General features: G+C 37.9%; 3 protein-coding genes across 4 annotated transcripts in view; 2 read left to right on the top strand and 1 right to left on the bottom strand.

Annotated features, from left to right (window-relative positions):
• The first annotated feature begins 1,821 nt into the window (after window positions 1-1,821).
• Window positions 1,822-2,775, top strand: LOC123675861 (protein trunk). Its single transcript, XM_045611400.1, has 2 exons — window positions 1,822-2,536; window positions 2,702-2,775. Exon 1 carries the CDS (start codon window positions 1,826-1,828, stop codon window positions 2,486-2,488), a length of 663 nt encoding a protein of 220 aa, XP_045467356.1. The 5' UTR covers window positions 1,822-1,825; the 3' UTR covers window positions 2,489-2,536; window positions 2,702-2,775.
• A 925-nt stretch (window positions 2,776-3,700) lies between these two features.
• LOC123674649 (fibrillin-2-like) overlaps window positions 3,701-16,253 on the bottom strand; it is a 36,671-nt gene continuing 24,118 nt past the window's right edge. For both annotated transcript variants that reach the window (XM_045609594.1, XM_045609595.1), the window contains 20 exons: window positions 15,607-15,773; window positions 15,188-15,378; window positions 13,701-14,013; window positions 12,446-12,694; window positions 12,185-12,387; window positions 11,847-12,099; window positions 11,575-11,733; window positions 11,214-11,496; window positions 10,701-11,130; window positions 10,085-10,466; window positions 9,736-10,028; window positions 9,306-9,438; window positions 8,658-8,906; window positions 8,374-8,577; window positions 8,138-8,263; window positions 7,756-7,995; window positions 7,114-7,484; window positions 6,433-6,669; window positions 5,751-5,954; window positions 3,701-4,367 (listed from right to left, as the gene is read on the bottom strand). In XM_045609594.1, the coding sequence (XP_045465550.1) occupies window positions 4,143-4,367; window positions 5,751-5,954; window positions 6,433-6,669; window positions 7,114-7,484; window positions 7,756-7,995; window positions 8,138-8,263; window positions 8,374-8,577; window positions 8,658-8,906; window positions 9,306-9,438; window positions 9,736-10,028; window positions 10,085-10,466; window positions 10,701-11,130; window positions 11,214-11,496; window positions 11,575-11,733; window positions 11,847-12,099; window positions 12,185-12,387; window positions 12,446-12,694; window positions 13,701-14,013; window positions 15,188-15,378; window positions 15,607-15,773 (4,912 nt within the window). In that variant the 3' untranslated portion in view covers window positions 3,701-4,142. The remainder of the gene's footprint in view (window positions 4,368-5,750; window positions 5,955-6,432; window positions 6,670-7,113; window positions 7,485-7,755; window positions 7,996-8,137; window positions 8,264-8,373; window positions 8,578-8,657; window positions 8,907-9,305; window positions 9,439-9,735; window positions 10,029-10,084; window positions 10,467-10,700; window positions 11,131-11,213; window positions 11,497-11,574; window positions 11,734-11,846; window positions 12,100-12,184; window positions 12,388-12,445; window positions 12,695-13,700; window positions 14,014-15,187; window positions 15,379-15,606; window positions 15,774-16,253) is intronic.
• LOC123674650 lies at window positions 14,314-15,075 on the top strand. Its single transcript, XM_045609596.1, has one exon. It carries the CDS (start codon window positions 14,409-14,411, stop codon window positions 15,000-15,002), a length of 594 nt encoding a protein of 197 aa, XP_045465552.1. The 5' UTR covers window positions 14,314-14,408; the 3' UTR covers window positions 15,003-15,075.

Genomic DNA, 16,253 nt, shown 5'->3' on the forward strand with positions numbered 1-16,253 from the left:
ACTTAGATAGATTTGACTTGGAAAATTCCAGTGGCATTGTGGCTATGACTTTTTTTTTTAATATTCATCATAAATAGATTGTGTTGCTTACGATTTGATATCTAAATATATTTTGGAGTGCCCAATGAAATCTGAATAATGTGACAATTGACACTGTAAGAGTGTAAGCCATTTTCGCACCTAACTATACATATAATGATAATTATGATAATTTGGATATATGAATAGTATAGTGCTTGACGAAGAATTATCATTGAACACTTTCATTTAACGATTATTTTTCGTTCTACTTCAAAAACCAATTTTTCTCTTGCAATTAATTACTCTGAATTCTAGATGATTTAGTATATTCGTCCAAATCGAACTTCGTTAGGTTGTTTCATAGAGAGAATTCTTGATTTTTACTATGAGATTATTGTTTTAAGTGAGTATTCGCGATTCCTAGCCTTTGTCAATATGAGCAGATATAAACCTTTTTTCTTATGCTGTGAAGTTTAGAACATCCAAGCATATTATCAAAATAGTGTCTCCTATATCTACATGGTGCATTGAAAAGGAATAAATTGAAAATATGCTTTTTCCCATATCTACCTGCTAGAATTCTTTTGAATATTTCTTTCACACTTGAAAAGTTATGAAACTTCCTCATGTATTTTTTGAATTTGAGTTGGAAAAATGAAAAAAAAATCAGTAAGTAAGTAAATATAAGGAAGAACTTGAGAAAAAAATCAAGAAGAATCATGAAAAAATCTTATAATACTACCTGATTTATCAGTCCTGAGACTTTTTCAATTTGGGTTAAATATGAATTTCATCACTATTGGATACTGACTGTTTTGAAAAGTAATTCGAATTTCAATGTCACCTATATCGAATTTAAAATGAAACACAACTGGATTTATTTGAAAGTCATTTTCAAAGCTTATGAAATCATAAAATACCTTGTTCAATTTGATATGAGCGATTTCAGGCCTTCGAAATTCGAGAAAATCACCCTGTATGCAAAAATGTTGAAATTCATATTTGAGACGAATTGGCGAAGTCAAAGCTTCATAATTTTCATTATGTTTACTAAGACATTGAGAATATTTTTTTTTTTTTGAATCAATAAAAAATACCTCAAATTCTATAAGGGTTTTCATTTTTCAGAATAATCGAATTTTTTGAAAATATTCAAGTGGTTATCGAAAAAAACATTTCATTATTCCTCTCAAATGGAAGAACCTGTTTTTTTGAGAAAAAATTTTGAGAATGTGTTAAAAGAAATATGATTGCAAAAGATTCAAACTTCAAATGTCTGCTCGAAGTGTCCATAACACGTGAACTCGAATAACTAGGACCACCTGAATATCATTGTTATTCAATAATAACTCAGTGAAATCATTTTTTATAATTCAGAAGATATTTTCAAAGAATTATTTAGTTTTATACGATATTCAGAAAAACATATAGTGAATATTAAATAGAATTGGTTCTCACTTGAACTTGGTAATTCAACAAGTGTTTCATACTTTGAAATATTTATGGGAATCACTTCGTTTTAATATTTTATACAGTGAATAATTAAATCTCTGACATGATTCACAAAATGGTAATATTATCAAACCTGTGTAAAACTTCAAGCCTATGAAACAACCCCCATCCCCTCCACTTTCGAGAAGCTACAAACCAATCACAGTGAATCCAATTAGTTGTTAATTACCTACTATATAAACCTTCACTACAATTGTGAAAGCTCAGTTAGTTTGAAAGTGACCTCAGAGATTGTCTGTTAATAGAACTTTTACTTTACCTGAAGTAGTTTACCTACGTGAAATAGTGCAAAATGTTCGCCAAATTGTTAATTTTTTCTTTCTTGATCGTCCCGGTATACATGGCCGCCCTGCTGATGGACAAAAGGGACGATTTGGAATGCGACGCGATCCCGAAAGATATCCTGGAAGAAGTCCTGGGAGCCTCCTTCAACCCCAGATACATGAGTATAGATCCCCCTGTAGAAACTGGTGTGACCAACAACGGAAGAAAAAGGGCCTCTAGCTATGACATGGACTTCTACGTAGACGACAACCATTACGAAGAACTCATAAATGATGCTGCCTGGGTGGTGACCAACCACGTGAAAATCGAAGAAAGCAAACGTCACATCTCCCACAGGTTCAAGAGATCCACTAGATCCAGAGCTATGATCCCGAAACAACTTAAAGAGTGGGAATGTGAGTCTATGATCGTATGGAAAGATTTGGGAACTGACTATTTTCCCCAGTTTTTGCGCACTGTGGAGTGTACCCAGAAAAAATGCTGGTATGGTATGTACAACTGCTCACCTAGGTCCTTCACTGTGAAGATCTTGAGGAGGAAGACCAACGTGTGTGTTTTAGCCGAAAGAGGGATGATTATTGGGTACAAGGGGATCCCTAGGGATCTCAGAGAGATGTGGGTTTGGGAAGAAAGAGCTGTGAATTTCTGCTGTGATTGTACAGCAAATTAGAAGTCATTTGGAGGAACAATTCAGAACCCAGTGAAAATATATGTGATGGTATGTATCTAAATTCTGCTTTCATTTTGTGAATTCGAATATACATTATTTGGAGAATATTTCACTCTTAACACTGTTTTAATGTGAAGATTTTCATTATTCATTTATCTTGTATGTAAAAAGCCCCTTCACAATTGTTTATTAATATCAATCTTTTTTTTTCAGGTAATCAGACGGAGAACTTGCCACCTGATGAAAATTACATGAATAGCTGTACATATTTATAAATAGTTAATTTATAAAAAAATCATTCTAAAATTCAAAATTCCTAAAATAACACTTAAGAATGTTGTTATTCCAGTTCCAAGAATCAATCCATCAAGCCGAACTTTCATATTTTTAATTTCAACGTTTATTTTGTAATTCGGCTAATTTTCTCTTTGCACAGATAAAAGATGTATTGATGGGCACTTAATCTACGGTCAGGTAATGTAAATGTGATGGATACGTCACATTTTCGAGTTAGGTGTTTGTTCTGGTCTACCGACTATACCTATTGATTGGAATTTAATGACTTAAGATGCGTATATAACTTCAGTGTTTGCACATGAATTCTGAGAAAAACTATGTCTCACTTTCATACTTTGTATTATATGCCGATTTGTGAATACTTGGAAATAATTATGTTTTCTTTTCTTCCTCATCAGGAATTTTATTAACTCATTCTAATTTATGTTTAAGAAAAGTGTGATACCTTTATTTTAATTGAGTGAATGTTTGAGTTTGTGTTTTAATATTTTATATTTGTACATATAATAATTTTCAATGTAATTTGTATTTATTATTGATTTTAAAACTATGGAAATAAAAATTTTTAGATTGAAAACAAAGTTTTATTGTTTCACCTCAGATCTTAATTTGATTTATGGAATTCCTTATATAAAAATTATCAGAGATCAAATAAGTGATGGAAAAAATTAGAGAAATGCCGAGTTCATAAGCCTGCAGAAAATATTGAATATATTATTTGAAGTTCGATCACAGACTTGAATTTGAATATGATATATTTCTTTTATACTTTCTCATCTTGAATAGCTTTTCTTACCTATATTTTTTACAGAGTTCATATTTTTAATTTGACGGATTTTATTCATTTACTGATTATCTTAGTTACTGTGAAAAGGGGTTTTTGATTCTGAATATGAAAATAAATAAGACACCATATTAAAAAAATTAGTTTATTGCATCTAAGATAATAAAAAAATTAAAGCGATATTTTACAGGACTTCGATTTAAATATAAAGGGTAACTTATATTAAGCTTCATATAAATATGATTTCAACATTATAACCATATAAAAATTTATTGCTAATACTTGTAAACACGTTGTTCCAAAATAATGCCATTTATCATCGAATAGGACACTGAACACAATTTTTTAGGGCAGTTTCAAACTCCTAAATCAAGGAGAAATTTTCTACAGGCAGTGACCATTCTCTGAATGCCTATTCGACAAAAATTGAATCAACAGAATGGTTGGATCCTAGGTGTAAAAAATCTCAAAAATATTACCTAACTTTCGCTCTTACGATCTGTATAATTATTTTAATGAAGTTGTTAGAAGGCACTTAGAGCTTAAATAAATTATAAATAATTTAAATATTTCTTATTCGGTAACAACTATTCTCAACCATAAGGAGAATGATTTTGCGTATGCTTCTTTTGGATACCTAAACTCGGGATCTACGACTGGTTTTCCGTACAAAATCAAATTATATTCGCTCGGTTCCTTAACTCTTTTCTTGAAATAGAGTGACCATATTCCATTCTTTTCTGTCAATTCGAATTTGCTGCGATCTTTCTCCTCTGCAATGTTATATAGCATTCGGGTCTGAAAAAAATAAGTAGGTATATAAATTTAATCGTTCAAAATCAATACAAATTTTAAACATTATTTTTCTTGAGTCACAATAGATATATCTATATCTATTGGTTTGTTATTTCAAAACAAATCTTTGAAATCGTTCAAAGAGAAAAAATTGAACCTCCCTGAAATTCTCACAGTTTTTTTTTTTTTGAAATATGAAGAATCCTATAGCACAACAATAGGATCTCTGAATTTTGAAGGCAAAAAATCAAGGAATCAAACTCAAAAAGTTATTTCCTAGAATTTATTATATGTTTTTTCACAAATGTTATGTTAATTGGCCATAAAAGAGCCCATTATAAACCATAGTGTTAACAATAGTTTTCCCTTTCGAATCAGTTTGCAAGGTTTAGCTTCACAAATTATGAACCAAAATCTTCGAATGAAACCCAAAAATCAATATTTTTATGGTGAGAGTGTTTTATTGAGTTCATCATCTCATTCCCTATTGTTGATTTATTAAATTTATATCTTCTACTCGACGAAATGAATATTATTTCGAATCAAAGTTTTCAGCCTTCAAAATAAATTGATCGAGTTTTCAGATTACAAGGTTCTTTGTAATGTGCAACTGTTTATTGTGAGAAATGTCATAGAAAGTGCTTGTTGTTTTTGGAAAAGCTATTAAAAAAAGCAAACTTTTTGTTTTTCCAAAGATAAACAATTGTAATTTCTTCAAGTTCATTATCAGAAATACAAAACCGAAACGAGTCTCAATTTCTTGGTAAAATGCGAATAATTAACATTTTTAGATAGTGTTCGGTGGGATGGTTGAAATTGAAATGGTTCTGCACATAGACTATGGTTCTGCATTTCAATTTCAACCATCCCACCGAACTTTCAGTGACTCAATAAAACTCAGTGGCTCAACAAAACACAGTTCTAATTGAGCCTAAAAATGGCGAATGGGGCTGGGCTTAGCCATAGAACTTAAAAATACGATTGACTGAACTGAACTGTCACTTCGTCAAAATTTAAATTATTGGGTCTGATAGTTTTGTATATAAAATGAATTCATTCAACTGAAAAATACCTACTCCAGTGAATTAATAGAATAGACTCAAACATCAGGTAAACGCAGAATGGAAATAGAAAGTCGACATATTTTGGCTCAGAAACTGGCAGCCAATCAAAAACGAGACCACTCGTGTCGCCACTGTGTGTTATGAAGTCACTGTAACCGAACTCTGTCGGTGGAGCCATCTAGCGGCTAAAATTATAATCCTTAGTTGTAAAGTTAAATGTTAGATGGCGCCACATACGCCAAATCTCATCTACACTGGTCCTTCACGAATTGAATTCTCTTTCATTACATTAAACCTAACGAACGTTATTGAAATGTCTTACCCTAACACTCGGCACAACCTTGAAGATTCTATTCCTGTGTTTCGTCTGGTCCATCGTTATCGTCATTTCTTTGTATTCTACACCCTCTCTGGTTTCTCTTCTCATTCTCCTGTTCGGGTGTTTCAAAAGATCCCCGATATCCGAGGAGGCGGACCGATCTCTATGACGTCTATGTCTAAGGTTGCGGCGATGTCTTCCATTCACCTTGAACAAAAGAAATTGGTTGGTTTTTTCTTGGTACTTGACAACTACGACAAAATCTACTTCTTGTGTTCGAAAGCTGTATTTTGCATAGGCCGTGTGCAAAATTTTTCGCCCACGGATATATCCTCTTTGTCCGCGCATTTTTTTTACTTCTAATAAGTAATAGAAGGTTAATTCTAAACTAGTACACTATAACAGTCTATTTTCTATTTTAATTTAGGTTCAACGGAGATTTATCCTAAATTAAGACAGAAAAGAGGCTGCTATTAAACTAATTATCTTCTCTGAACCAATCTTGGATTTACCTCCGTTACACCTAGATTAGGACAGAACGGTATCTGCTACTGTTGGTACTCAACTACTCATTAATCAGGATTAACCTCCGGTAAACCTAAATTTATTGTACAGGAAAATGACTGTAGAAAAAAGTACCTAATTCAAAGGTATCAAAACTGAACCAAACATAACAAGAACTCACTCTGCAAGAGAAACATCCTTCCGTGCTGATCAGCTTCTTGTTAGTGTCTGGATTTGGATCTATAGGATAAACGGGAACATCACCGATGTCGTCACCTCCAGGATAAACTGGAGTGAGAGAGGAGAAGCAATGTCCCTGCTCTATCCTTTGGTAACCACCAGGACAGCCGCAGGAGAAGCCAGAGCCTACTTTGGTACAGCCATAGGAGCAAGGTGCGTTTGCACAGTTTGCACTCACCTGAAAAATAACAGGTTTGGAAAATATTTGGGGAAAAGTGTGTAAATTTGAAATTTTAGAAAATATCGGTATTCCTTCCTATGGTGTGCTGATGAACGTTTAAATTGAACAGTGTTATCCTTCTAAACAAGCTCTATACAGTGGTTTGGTTCTGTTTGAACATAACCATCACTAATTTAATGTATGTATGAAGATCTATTCAATAAAACGTATTCTCTCGAATACTTTTGTATAATTTTAAACGATTACACGTTAGTCTGAAATTAAAGATAACTGAAAATATGCTTAAATTAAACTATTCTCAACCCATTCAACAACATTCTAAACAAAGCTTCGAATTGTATTAAAATAAAATAAGTAAAATTATATGAAAAGTGATAAATTCTGGATTTCTTGCCACATGTTGAGACAGCCAATGAATAACACAATCTGAGCGTTATCTACCTGCACGCATATGCTGAGTCCAGTGTCGTACTGATATCCCGGAGGGCAACCGCACCTGTAGCTGCCAGGGGTGTTGAAGCAGTTACCGGCATCCCCACAAGGGTTCCTTAAACACTCGTTATCGTCTACACACTGGTTGTAGTAAAAGTGGGGGACGTATCCAGGACCGCAGTTGCACTTGAACCCTCCTATCAGGTTCTGGCAACCCTCGGGACACCTGGAGTCATCGCTGCACTCGTTGGAGTCTATGCAGAAGCTTCCCGTCGGGTCGACCTTGAAACCTCTGGGACAGATGCATCTGAAGCTTCCCAGCGTGTTTATGCACCTTCCAGGTCTGGGGCAGAGGTCTCCTGTCTTGCATTCGTCGATATCTGAAATTGGTTCATCAACTTGCAGAATTGTCATCATCTTGAAATATTCAAAACATATTATAATGTTTCATTGGACATTGAATAAAACCAAGGAGAAACATTAAGAGAACCCTAAGAAAACAATCCAAAGAATTAACCTGATGAAAAAGCTCCCTGGGAATTATCAGCATGAGTTGTCATCCAAAGACAACAATGATAACTGAAGTATGTGAAGAAGAACTAGTATTTTCGCTGAAAATGCCAGAACAGCATCAAACAGAAAAGTCCTTACCGTGACACTCGTCTCCAACTTGCTTGAACCCTTCGTGACAGCTGCAGTTGTAACTTCCCCTAGTGTTGATGCACTCGTGAGGGCAAACATGTTGGCCAGTCTCGCACTCGTCTATATCCACGCAAGATATGCCATCGACGTTCAATTGATAGCCAGAAGGACAAGAACAGCTGTAACTTCCTTCTGTGTTGTGGCAGTGGTGCTCGCAAGGTGAGGGGTGCAAAGTGCACTCGTTGACGTCTTTGAATGGAATAGAAATTATAAAGGTTAGAGTCATTCAGGTTTTAATTCATTGAAAAACGATTGAAATTAAAACAGTAATAAAATATTGATACGTGCATGATAGTATGTACCGAATTCAAGAGTTTTTGGGGATGCTTACCTCTACAGAAAAGACCTGATTCGTCTACTTTGAAACCCTTGTTGCAGATGCAGCGGTAGGAACCCATGGTGTTGATGCACTGCCCGTTGTTGCATAGATCTGGGATGGTTTCGCATTCGTTGACGTCTGAAAGAAGCAATATAAGTCGTTTTTTCTTTCTGTTGAACAGGAATTTGATAGTGTGACGAACATAGGACTAATTGTTTTTTTTTATTCCCTTGAATCTCATGGCTTACCTGCTCCATCGACTGTGAAACCGCTGTCCAAACACAACTCTTGGTATTGTGGCGAGTATCTTGAAGGGCATATTTCACAACCTGCTCCCCAAGCTTCTCCCATAGAACAGCAACAATCTGCCTTCGTGACCCTTCGCATTTCTCTGTTTGATGTACTGCAACGACCTTGGATGAGTTTGCGGAAGCAGAATTCCTTCCTCCTATCTAAAATGATAAGAGCATAAAAGCTTTAAATACATCAAGATTTTTTTTTCTGTATGCATCACATTAGAATTATTTCTTACCAACACATCGTTTTCTATCAGGGGTAGGCTCGAATCCTTCGAAACACTCGCATCTGTAGGAGCCTTCCAGATTGTAGCAACGTCCATTGCTACACAGGGAAGGATCTGCGGAACACTCGTCGATATCGATGCAATCGTCACTTCCTTGTACTTGCAGATAGCCAGGCGGGCAAATACACATAAACCTGCCTATCAAGTTCTTGCACTGGAACTTGCAGTTGTTTGCTGGAGTGTTGCATTCGTTGACGTCTGTAGGAAAACAATGAACTCATAAGTAGAAGTATAATTGAGAATAAAGTCACAATACGGGTCTTCGAATTTAAAAATATTAACTTGCAACGCTTTACTAAGTAGTCCAAATTTGTGTAATTGGCCTTCAAGTTAACCTAAGTTTCGTAGTTGCAATATATACCATAATGCCCGCCACTCACGAAGCGTTTCTTCAAGTGTTTGGTAGCAAGCGTCGAAGAGATTCCAGTCAGACAGTTCGGGACACGGCCGTACGACTGTAAATCAGAGTATGAACTTGACTGCCCGACTGGAATCTCTTCGACGCTTGCTACCAAACGCTTGAAGAAACGCTTCGTGAGTGACGGGCATTAGTGGATAATTTCATGGATAATTCTATTATTTATTCGAGTTTCTTACCTTCACAATGTGTGCCATCAGCAGCCAATGCATAACCATAAGGACAGATACATCTGAATGATCCAGGAATGTTGTAGCATCTAAAAGCGCATTGATTTCCCATCTCCAAACATTCATTCACGTCCTCGCATACCTAAAATCACTTAGAGTTCATATAAAACGACAAGAACCTTCTAAAATAGTGCTAGGCAAGTTAATTCACTAACGATAGAATAATTTACTTCTATTAACTAGTTCTGAATACGTAGAGTCAATGGTTTGCTCATCCTATTAACAAATCAAAAAATGGTAAGAACTTATAAACTGAGTAAGGACTGCAGATGAACCTATGTATTACCTAGCCTTACTGTTGAAGTATAATTACCGAATAAAAACAAGCAAAAACTAACTTAACTAGTGAAGTAGGGACTTATGAGTAACCTCTACGCACCTGCATAGGACCTGGAGCAAAACCATCATTACATCTACACTCGAAGCCTCCCTGGACGTTCGTACAAGTACCATTCCCACAAATGGATGGATTCACTACGCACTCATTGTCGTCAACACACTTTTTGCCACTTTCATCCAAGACATAACCCTGGGGGCAGTCACAACGGAAGGAACCGTCGGTGTTGATACAGTCCCCACCCTCGCAGATGTTAGGCATCAATTCGCACTCGTTGATGTCGCTTCCGGTCTCCAATCTTCCTGGACCTTCGGGGCACAGTCTATGGAATTCGGCTGCAAGTAGAAAAAAATAAGTATCTAAAAAAGCACCAAGAGTGTTTGAATCTTACGCGTGTTCTCCGGAGGACACCTATCACAATATCTCCCCCAAGCAGCCCCCTTCGAGCAGCAGCACTCCTTGAACGAAATATGCATGCCTCTGGGTTCTTGACACTGACCCCTGTTGAAGTTGTCGTAGCACTGCTCCTGTCTCACGTCTATGCACTTCATCAGTATGTGGTCTATCTTGAAACCGTCAGGACAGGTACAGAAGGCTCCTCCGATGGTGTTTTGACATACACCGTTCTCGCAAGAACCGGCGTTGACTTCGCACTCGTCTATGTCCTCGCAGGTGCTGAGGTCTTGGTTGAGCTCGTATCCAGCTGGACAGCTGCATATGAAGGATCCCATCACGTTCGTGCACTTTCCTGGCAGTGGGCAAGTTCCAGGTATCTGAAATGAAGAATTTTTAAAGATAGTGGAGGAAGAAGTAGAACAATAACTGCCAAGAAGACTCCAGGAAGTTGTAATTGAACATTATTGGATTTTTGGAACGAGGAAAAAGTGTAGGAGACCTTTCCTTTACTTCTATTTTGTTTCTTTGACCAACATGCAAGTGTAAATATCTTTTAAAGTTGACAATAACATTTAAAGAACTTAGTTGATATACAGGGTGTTACTAATTACCTCTCTGCATTCGTCGACGTCTCTGCAGTTATGTCCATCCACTGACAGGGTGTACCCAGTCGCACACTCGCAAGCGAAAGATCCAACCGTGTTCCTGCATCTTCCGTTCCTGCACAAGAACGGCATCATGTGACACTCGTCGATGTCCACGCAATCGTTGTTGGGACTCAGCTTGAAGCCAGGGTTGCAATGGCACTTGTATTCGCCAGCCATGTTGACGCAGGTGCCGTTTTTGCAGACGTTCGGGTGTCTGGTGCACTCGTCCACGTCTACACAGGTGTCCCTAGAGGGGGAGAGGTAGTACCCGGAGTCACAGATACACTGGAAGCTGCCCTGGAGGTTCTTGCACTCGCCGTGTTGACAGATATGAGGCCTCTCGATACACTCGTCGATGTCTACGCAATCGACGAAAGTCGAACCGTGTTTGTAGCTGGAATTGGTAAAATTGGTAGTAAATACATATAACTATTCTCTGATGCTTGTTGTACTAGATTTCTCGAAATAGTAACTCACCCCTCCGGACATTTACATTCGAAGCTCCCTGGAAGGTTGATACACTGAGCGTTCCCACTGCAAGGCGACTTAGAACACTCATTGTCATCAATACACTGATGCGAATTGGCGTCATAGATATACCCTCTGTTGCACTGACATTCGAAGCTGGTAGGAGTGTCAATACATTGCCCATGTTTGCACATCGAGGGCATCAGCTCACATTCGTTAATGCCCTCGGACTTGTTGGTCATCGGGTTCATAATCTGACCTGGGTGAGGTCCACACAGACCAACGTATTCACCTGAAGTTTAAGGAAGGTTTAAGAGGGGTTGCGTTGAGGTGTTGGAATGATTCCTAAATGAGATGTGGGTATACCTACTAGTGTTTGATAAAGGGCATGGTTCACAAGGTGATCCCCAAGCTTGGCCCATGGAACAACAGCAGACTTTCCTCGTTTGATTCTGTGTCATTGGTGCTGAGCATCGCCATCTGCTGTATTCGAGATAGCAAGTCTCTTTTCTCAGGTCAACACACTCCTCTGGAAAACAAATTATTGTTTGTAATCAGTCTGTCAAGGTAAAACTTGAAAGGAATGTCTCCTTGAGTTCCTCTAATAGGCTTGAACTCAATTGTAAGATGTTTCGTACTTACTTCTTCCAGGAAGTGGCATGTATCCTTCAGGACATTGACAGTGGTACTTTCCAGGCTCATTTATGCATTGCCCAACGCTGCAAATACCAGGGTTTTCGACGCACTCATTTATATCGACGCAAACGTAACCAGATTCGTCAAGCTTGTAACCTTCATTGCAGGAACACATGAAGCTTCCGAAAGTGTTGGTGCAGTATCCGTTTTGGCAAAGGTTTTCATGTTCCTCACACTCGTTAATATCCTCCAGAACGACCTAGACATAGGGAATCAAATTTGAATGTCTCAGACTTTTCAGATAATTGAAGTATCTACTCTTATTATTACTCCAAATGTCTTACCGTAACATCATTCGGCCTGTATCCCATACCTCCTGGACACAGTTCCTGATATTCCTCACTATCCAAGGCAGGACAAGCTTCACAGTTAGGGCCCCATCCCTTACCAACAGAGCAGCAACAAGAAGCCTTGGTAACATAGTTGGCAGATGGAGATGAACAACCATGCTGGTCCACTTGCAGATAACAACGTGATGTTCTTCTGTCTACAAACCAAAAATAAAAAGTAAAACATATCATAAGGTACAAAAACTTCTCACTCACCAATACATGCATTTCCACCAGCCACTAGTTCGTGATTCAGGGGACAGGTGCACTTGTAGCTGCCTTCCAAGTTGCCACATTTTCCGTACAGACAAGACTGGGGACTCTCGCACTCATCTATGTCAGTACAGTTGCCACCAGAGCCATCTAGTTTGTATCCATCGTGGCAGTCGCATCGGAATACACCAAAGAGGTTCTCGCATTTTCCATAGACGCAGAGGTTGTTGAACATGACGCATTCGTCAATATCTGGAAGGATTGAAGCACAACAATTAAAGAATTATTCCGAATAAAAACATATTTAAAAGGGCTTGAATGAAATAGAGGAAAGATGAGAAACATGCAAATTTACCCTAGTACTTCCTCTTTATTAGTTTTTGAATGGTAGATTCTATCAAAAATGTTTCACCCCACCATTCGATTCATCGACACATTGCAATAATTTCATTTTCATCAATTTGAATATTACCCAAACAAGCATTGCTCTCAATTGGATCAAGCGTTTCTAGTTGGACGGTCAAATTCGAATTTTGGTCATATCAAAAGAAGCAAGATTTCAAACCAAGCATTACCTATATGGCTATTCTGATACATACTTTTCAGTTCTCTTGCCCTATCGTATGACACTTCATACAATATTTCTCTATGTTTTGAAAACTGAAACGATTTCAGGTTTGTAAATGAAAAAAAACATTTTTTGAAAACTTACTTTTTCCGTACTTATCGTTGTAGGTGTTTTTTTCACATCTAACTATTGTACACTACAGTATAGATATAAATTGTTCTACTCTCAAGGGTTTTATAGTAATACTAATATTTTGGTAGGATTTTTTGTCATCTTAAATGTTTGTGTTTCAATAAATAACCATTCTGAATTATCAGAAATCAATTTGTAATCATTTAAGAAATAAATAAATAACTTTTCAGAAATTTTGTAGGTGTTCGCTCGTTTAAAGAAAAAAATAACTTATTATGGGGACATATTTGGCGAAATCAATCGACATTCAGCATCTTATAAGGTTGTTTTTTTTTGGAAAAATATGACATTACTATAACCAAGCATGTTAGTGAGGGAAATCCTATACAATCTAGCACAATTGTAGTACCTCTACCAGTCAGTCAATAAAAACTAAAGCAGAAAAATAAAACGAAGCGATACTAGAAGAAAACAAACTACAAAAATAATAAGACATAAAACAACATAAATAAAATGAATATCTTCAGCAGTAAAAAACTAAATTTAAGTCTTATTTACCGACGCACGACTTGTCGTTTCCTTCCTCGGGATGCATAAAGCCCATTTCACACTCGCAACGGAAGGAACCGGCAAAGTTGATGCATTGACCGTTCTCGCACAGATTGGGGTCGTTGGTACACTCATCTATGTCCTCACAGTTGTAGCCGTCGCCTTTGTAACCTGCATCGCATTCGCACTTGAAGGAACCATCGTTGTTGATGCACTGGGCGTTCTGGTCACACCCTCCGTTGTTGGTTTTGCACTCGTTGATGTCGCGGCAACTCTTGCCGTTGCCCGTGAAGCCGTCCAAGCACCGGCACTGGTAGGATCCCTAAAAAAAACATTTCAGAAGCTATAGTAGACTGGGTATAAGGATTGATTTACTAGAGATCATTATTTCAGAGCTATAGGTAACCAACTTGATTCTTCATGTTTTTCTATCCCTACTCTCCAAGGCCTCGGTGAGACCTCTCTTCTGAGAGGTCTTATCTCTGATAGAGTGATTGAATGGTGAAGGAAAGTGGATCCAGTAATCTGCTACCAACTTGGTTTCAGAAATGTATCCACAACCGAAGCGATCGTTTATCAAACTATGTAGCTATGATCTTCAATTCTCATTGCATCCATATTCTATGTTCCATTATGACATTTTCCTAGAGTCAATTTTCGCAAAACAATTTTAAAAATTCCAGTGTTTTATCCAGTACAAAATCTCAACGCCCGATCATGTCCAAGACCTCACCTTTCCCATCGGCATTCCCAGTCTTCAGACCTCGTTCAGTAAAAAGCCTCATCATCGAAGAGGATATAATAGAGAAACTTGGAGGGGGCAAGATATGCGACATCCCAGCCACCAGCACCAAACCCAAGGTCAACGTCTTCCCCTATTGGCGACCAAAGAAGAACCTCTGTCTCGACTACAGCCTATCCCAAGATCACATCATCGTCGATACCAGGAGGGTGAAGATCTTCGCTAGAAAAACCGCCGCAACCTACGACTGGAACCCCAAACCGGTGGTTCCCAAGGCCAAGAGGTTCAAGTTCGGGAACGGTATGATGCCTCCAGGTCAGTTCGTCGATGAGATGTACAGGGAGAAGGTGGACGAGAGGCAGAAAAAGTACCTGGCAGCGCTAACCAAGAGACTGACGGTGAAGAAGAGGAGGGAGCACAGCATAAAGAACAAGAGGCTGTTCCAGATGCTGCACAGGAACCTGATCATCGACAATTTTGCCATATACAAGAGGCCGTGCTTCTCCAGATGTATATGTACCGAGTGTTTCAGATATCCAAAATCGTTTGTACGGCCCGAGTGGTGGTGAATATGTATTTATGAGTATTTTGGTTGTTTCAATGTTTGTAGTTGAGGGTGTGTCAATACATGTTTTTCGGGTATTGGGATATTTCTTTCTTCTTCTCAGAACAGTCCTGGAGGTTCTTCTACTGTTTGATCTATCCAAATTTGCTCTTTGAAAATACTATGCATAAATAAAAAGTAGATACTCACAGGAATATTGATACAGTTGGCGTTCTCATGACACTGATGTGTACCTAAGTAACACTCGTCGTCGTCTGTACAAGAAGCACCTCCATCAGGTTTAACAGAATATCCCTCTTCGCATCGACAGTGGAAGGAACCCAGGATGTTGATGCATTCTCCATTCCCACAAATATTTGGGTTCTTGCATTCGTCAACGTCTACAAGATAAAAAAATAACATATATATTTTTTATGATGAAAATTTATCAAAATTGTGAGGTATCATCCCATTCTGTCCCTATTTCATTCCATAAAATATGAATAGCTACAGAAACCATCGAGTACCGGACACTTTTGATCTATGATGGGGTCATGGAATGCTGAACCCTTTCTCCTAACGTTTTAATAATCATAACACTTATTTTATGTAGCAGAAAACAAACTCACCTAGGCACGATGTTCCTTTAGGTCCTGGAATTAGCCCTATCGTACAATGACAAATATAGCTGCCTGGAATATCCTCACATCTACCACCATTGCATATTCTTGGGTTTTCTTTGCATTCATCAACGTTCATACATCCTCTTCCGTTTAGCATCAAAGCGTATCCCGACCTTTAACAGTTGAATAATATGTAGAGGGTGTTTTTTTTAGAGCTATAGAACTTTAAATTGCAATAAAACAACGATGGATTATTCGATTGACATGAATTTTATTTATCCGCAAGATAATCTTGTGGCATTACATTCTAAATATGATTTCTGGCATATGACCGCCACGGCTGGCTCAGATGTAGTCCATCTGGACGTCCAATTTTCGATGATTTTTTCCAACATTTGTGGCCGTATATCGGCAATAACACGGCGAATGTTGTCTTCCAAATGGTCGAGAGTTTGTGGCTTATCCGCATAGACCAATGACTTCACATAGCCCCACAGAAAGTGGTCTAGCAGTGTTAAATCACAAGATCTTGGAGGCCAATTCACAGGTCCAAAACATGAAATTAGGCGGTCACCAAACGTGTCTTTCAATTAATCGATTGTGGCACGAGCTGTGTGACATGTTGCGCCGTCTTGTTGGAACCACAGCTCCTG

Source organism: Harmonia axyridis, chromosome 3 (assembly GCF_914767665.1).
Source record: "Harmonia axyridis chromosome 3, icHarAxyr1.1, whole genome shotgun sequence".
NCBI classification, from domain to species: domain Eukaryota; kingdom Metazoa; phylum Arthropoda; class Insecta; order Coleoptera; family Coccinellidae; genus Harmonia; species Harmonia axyridis.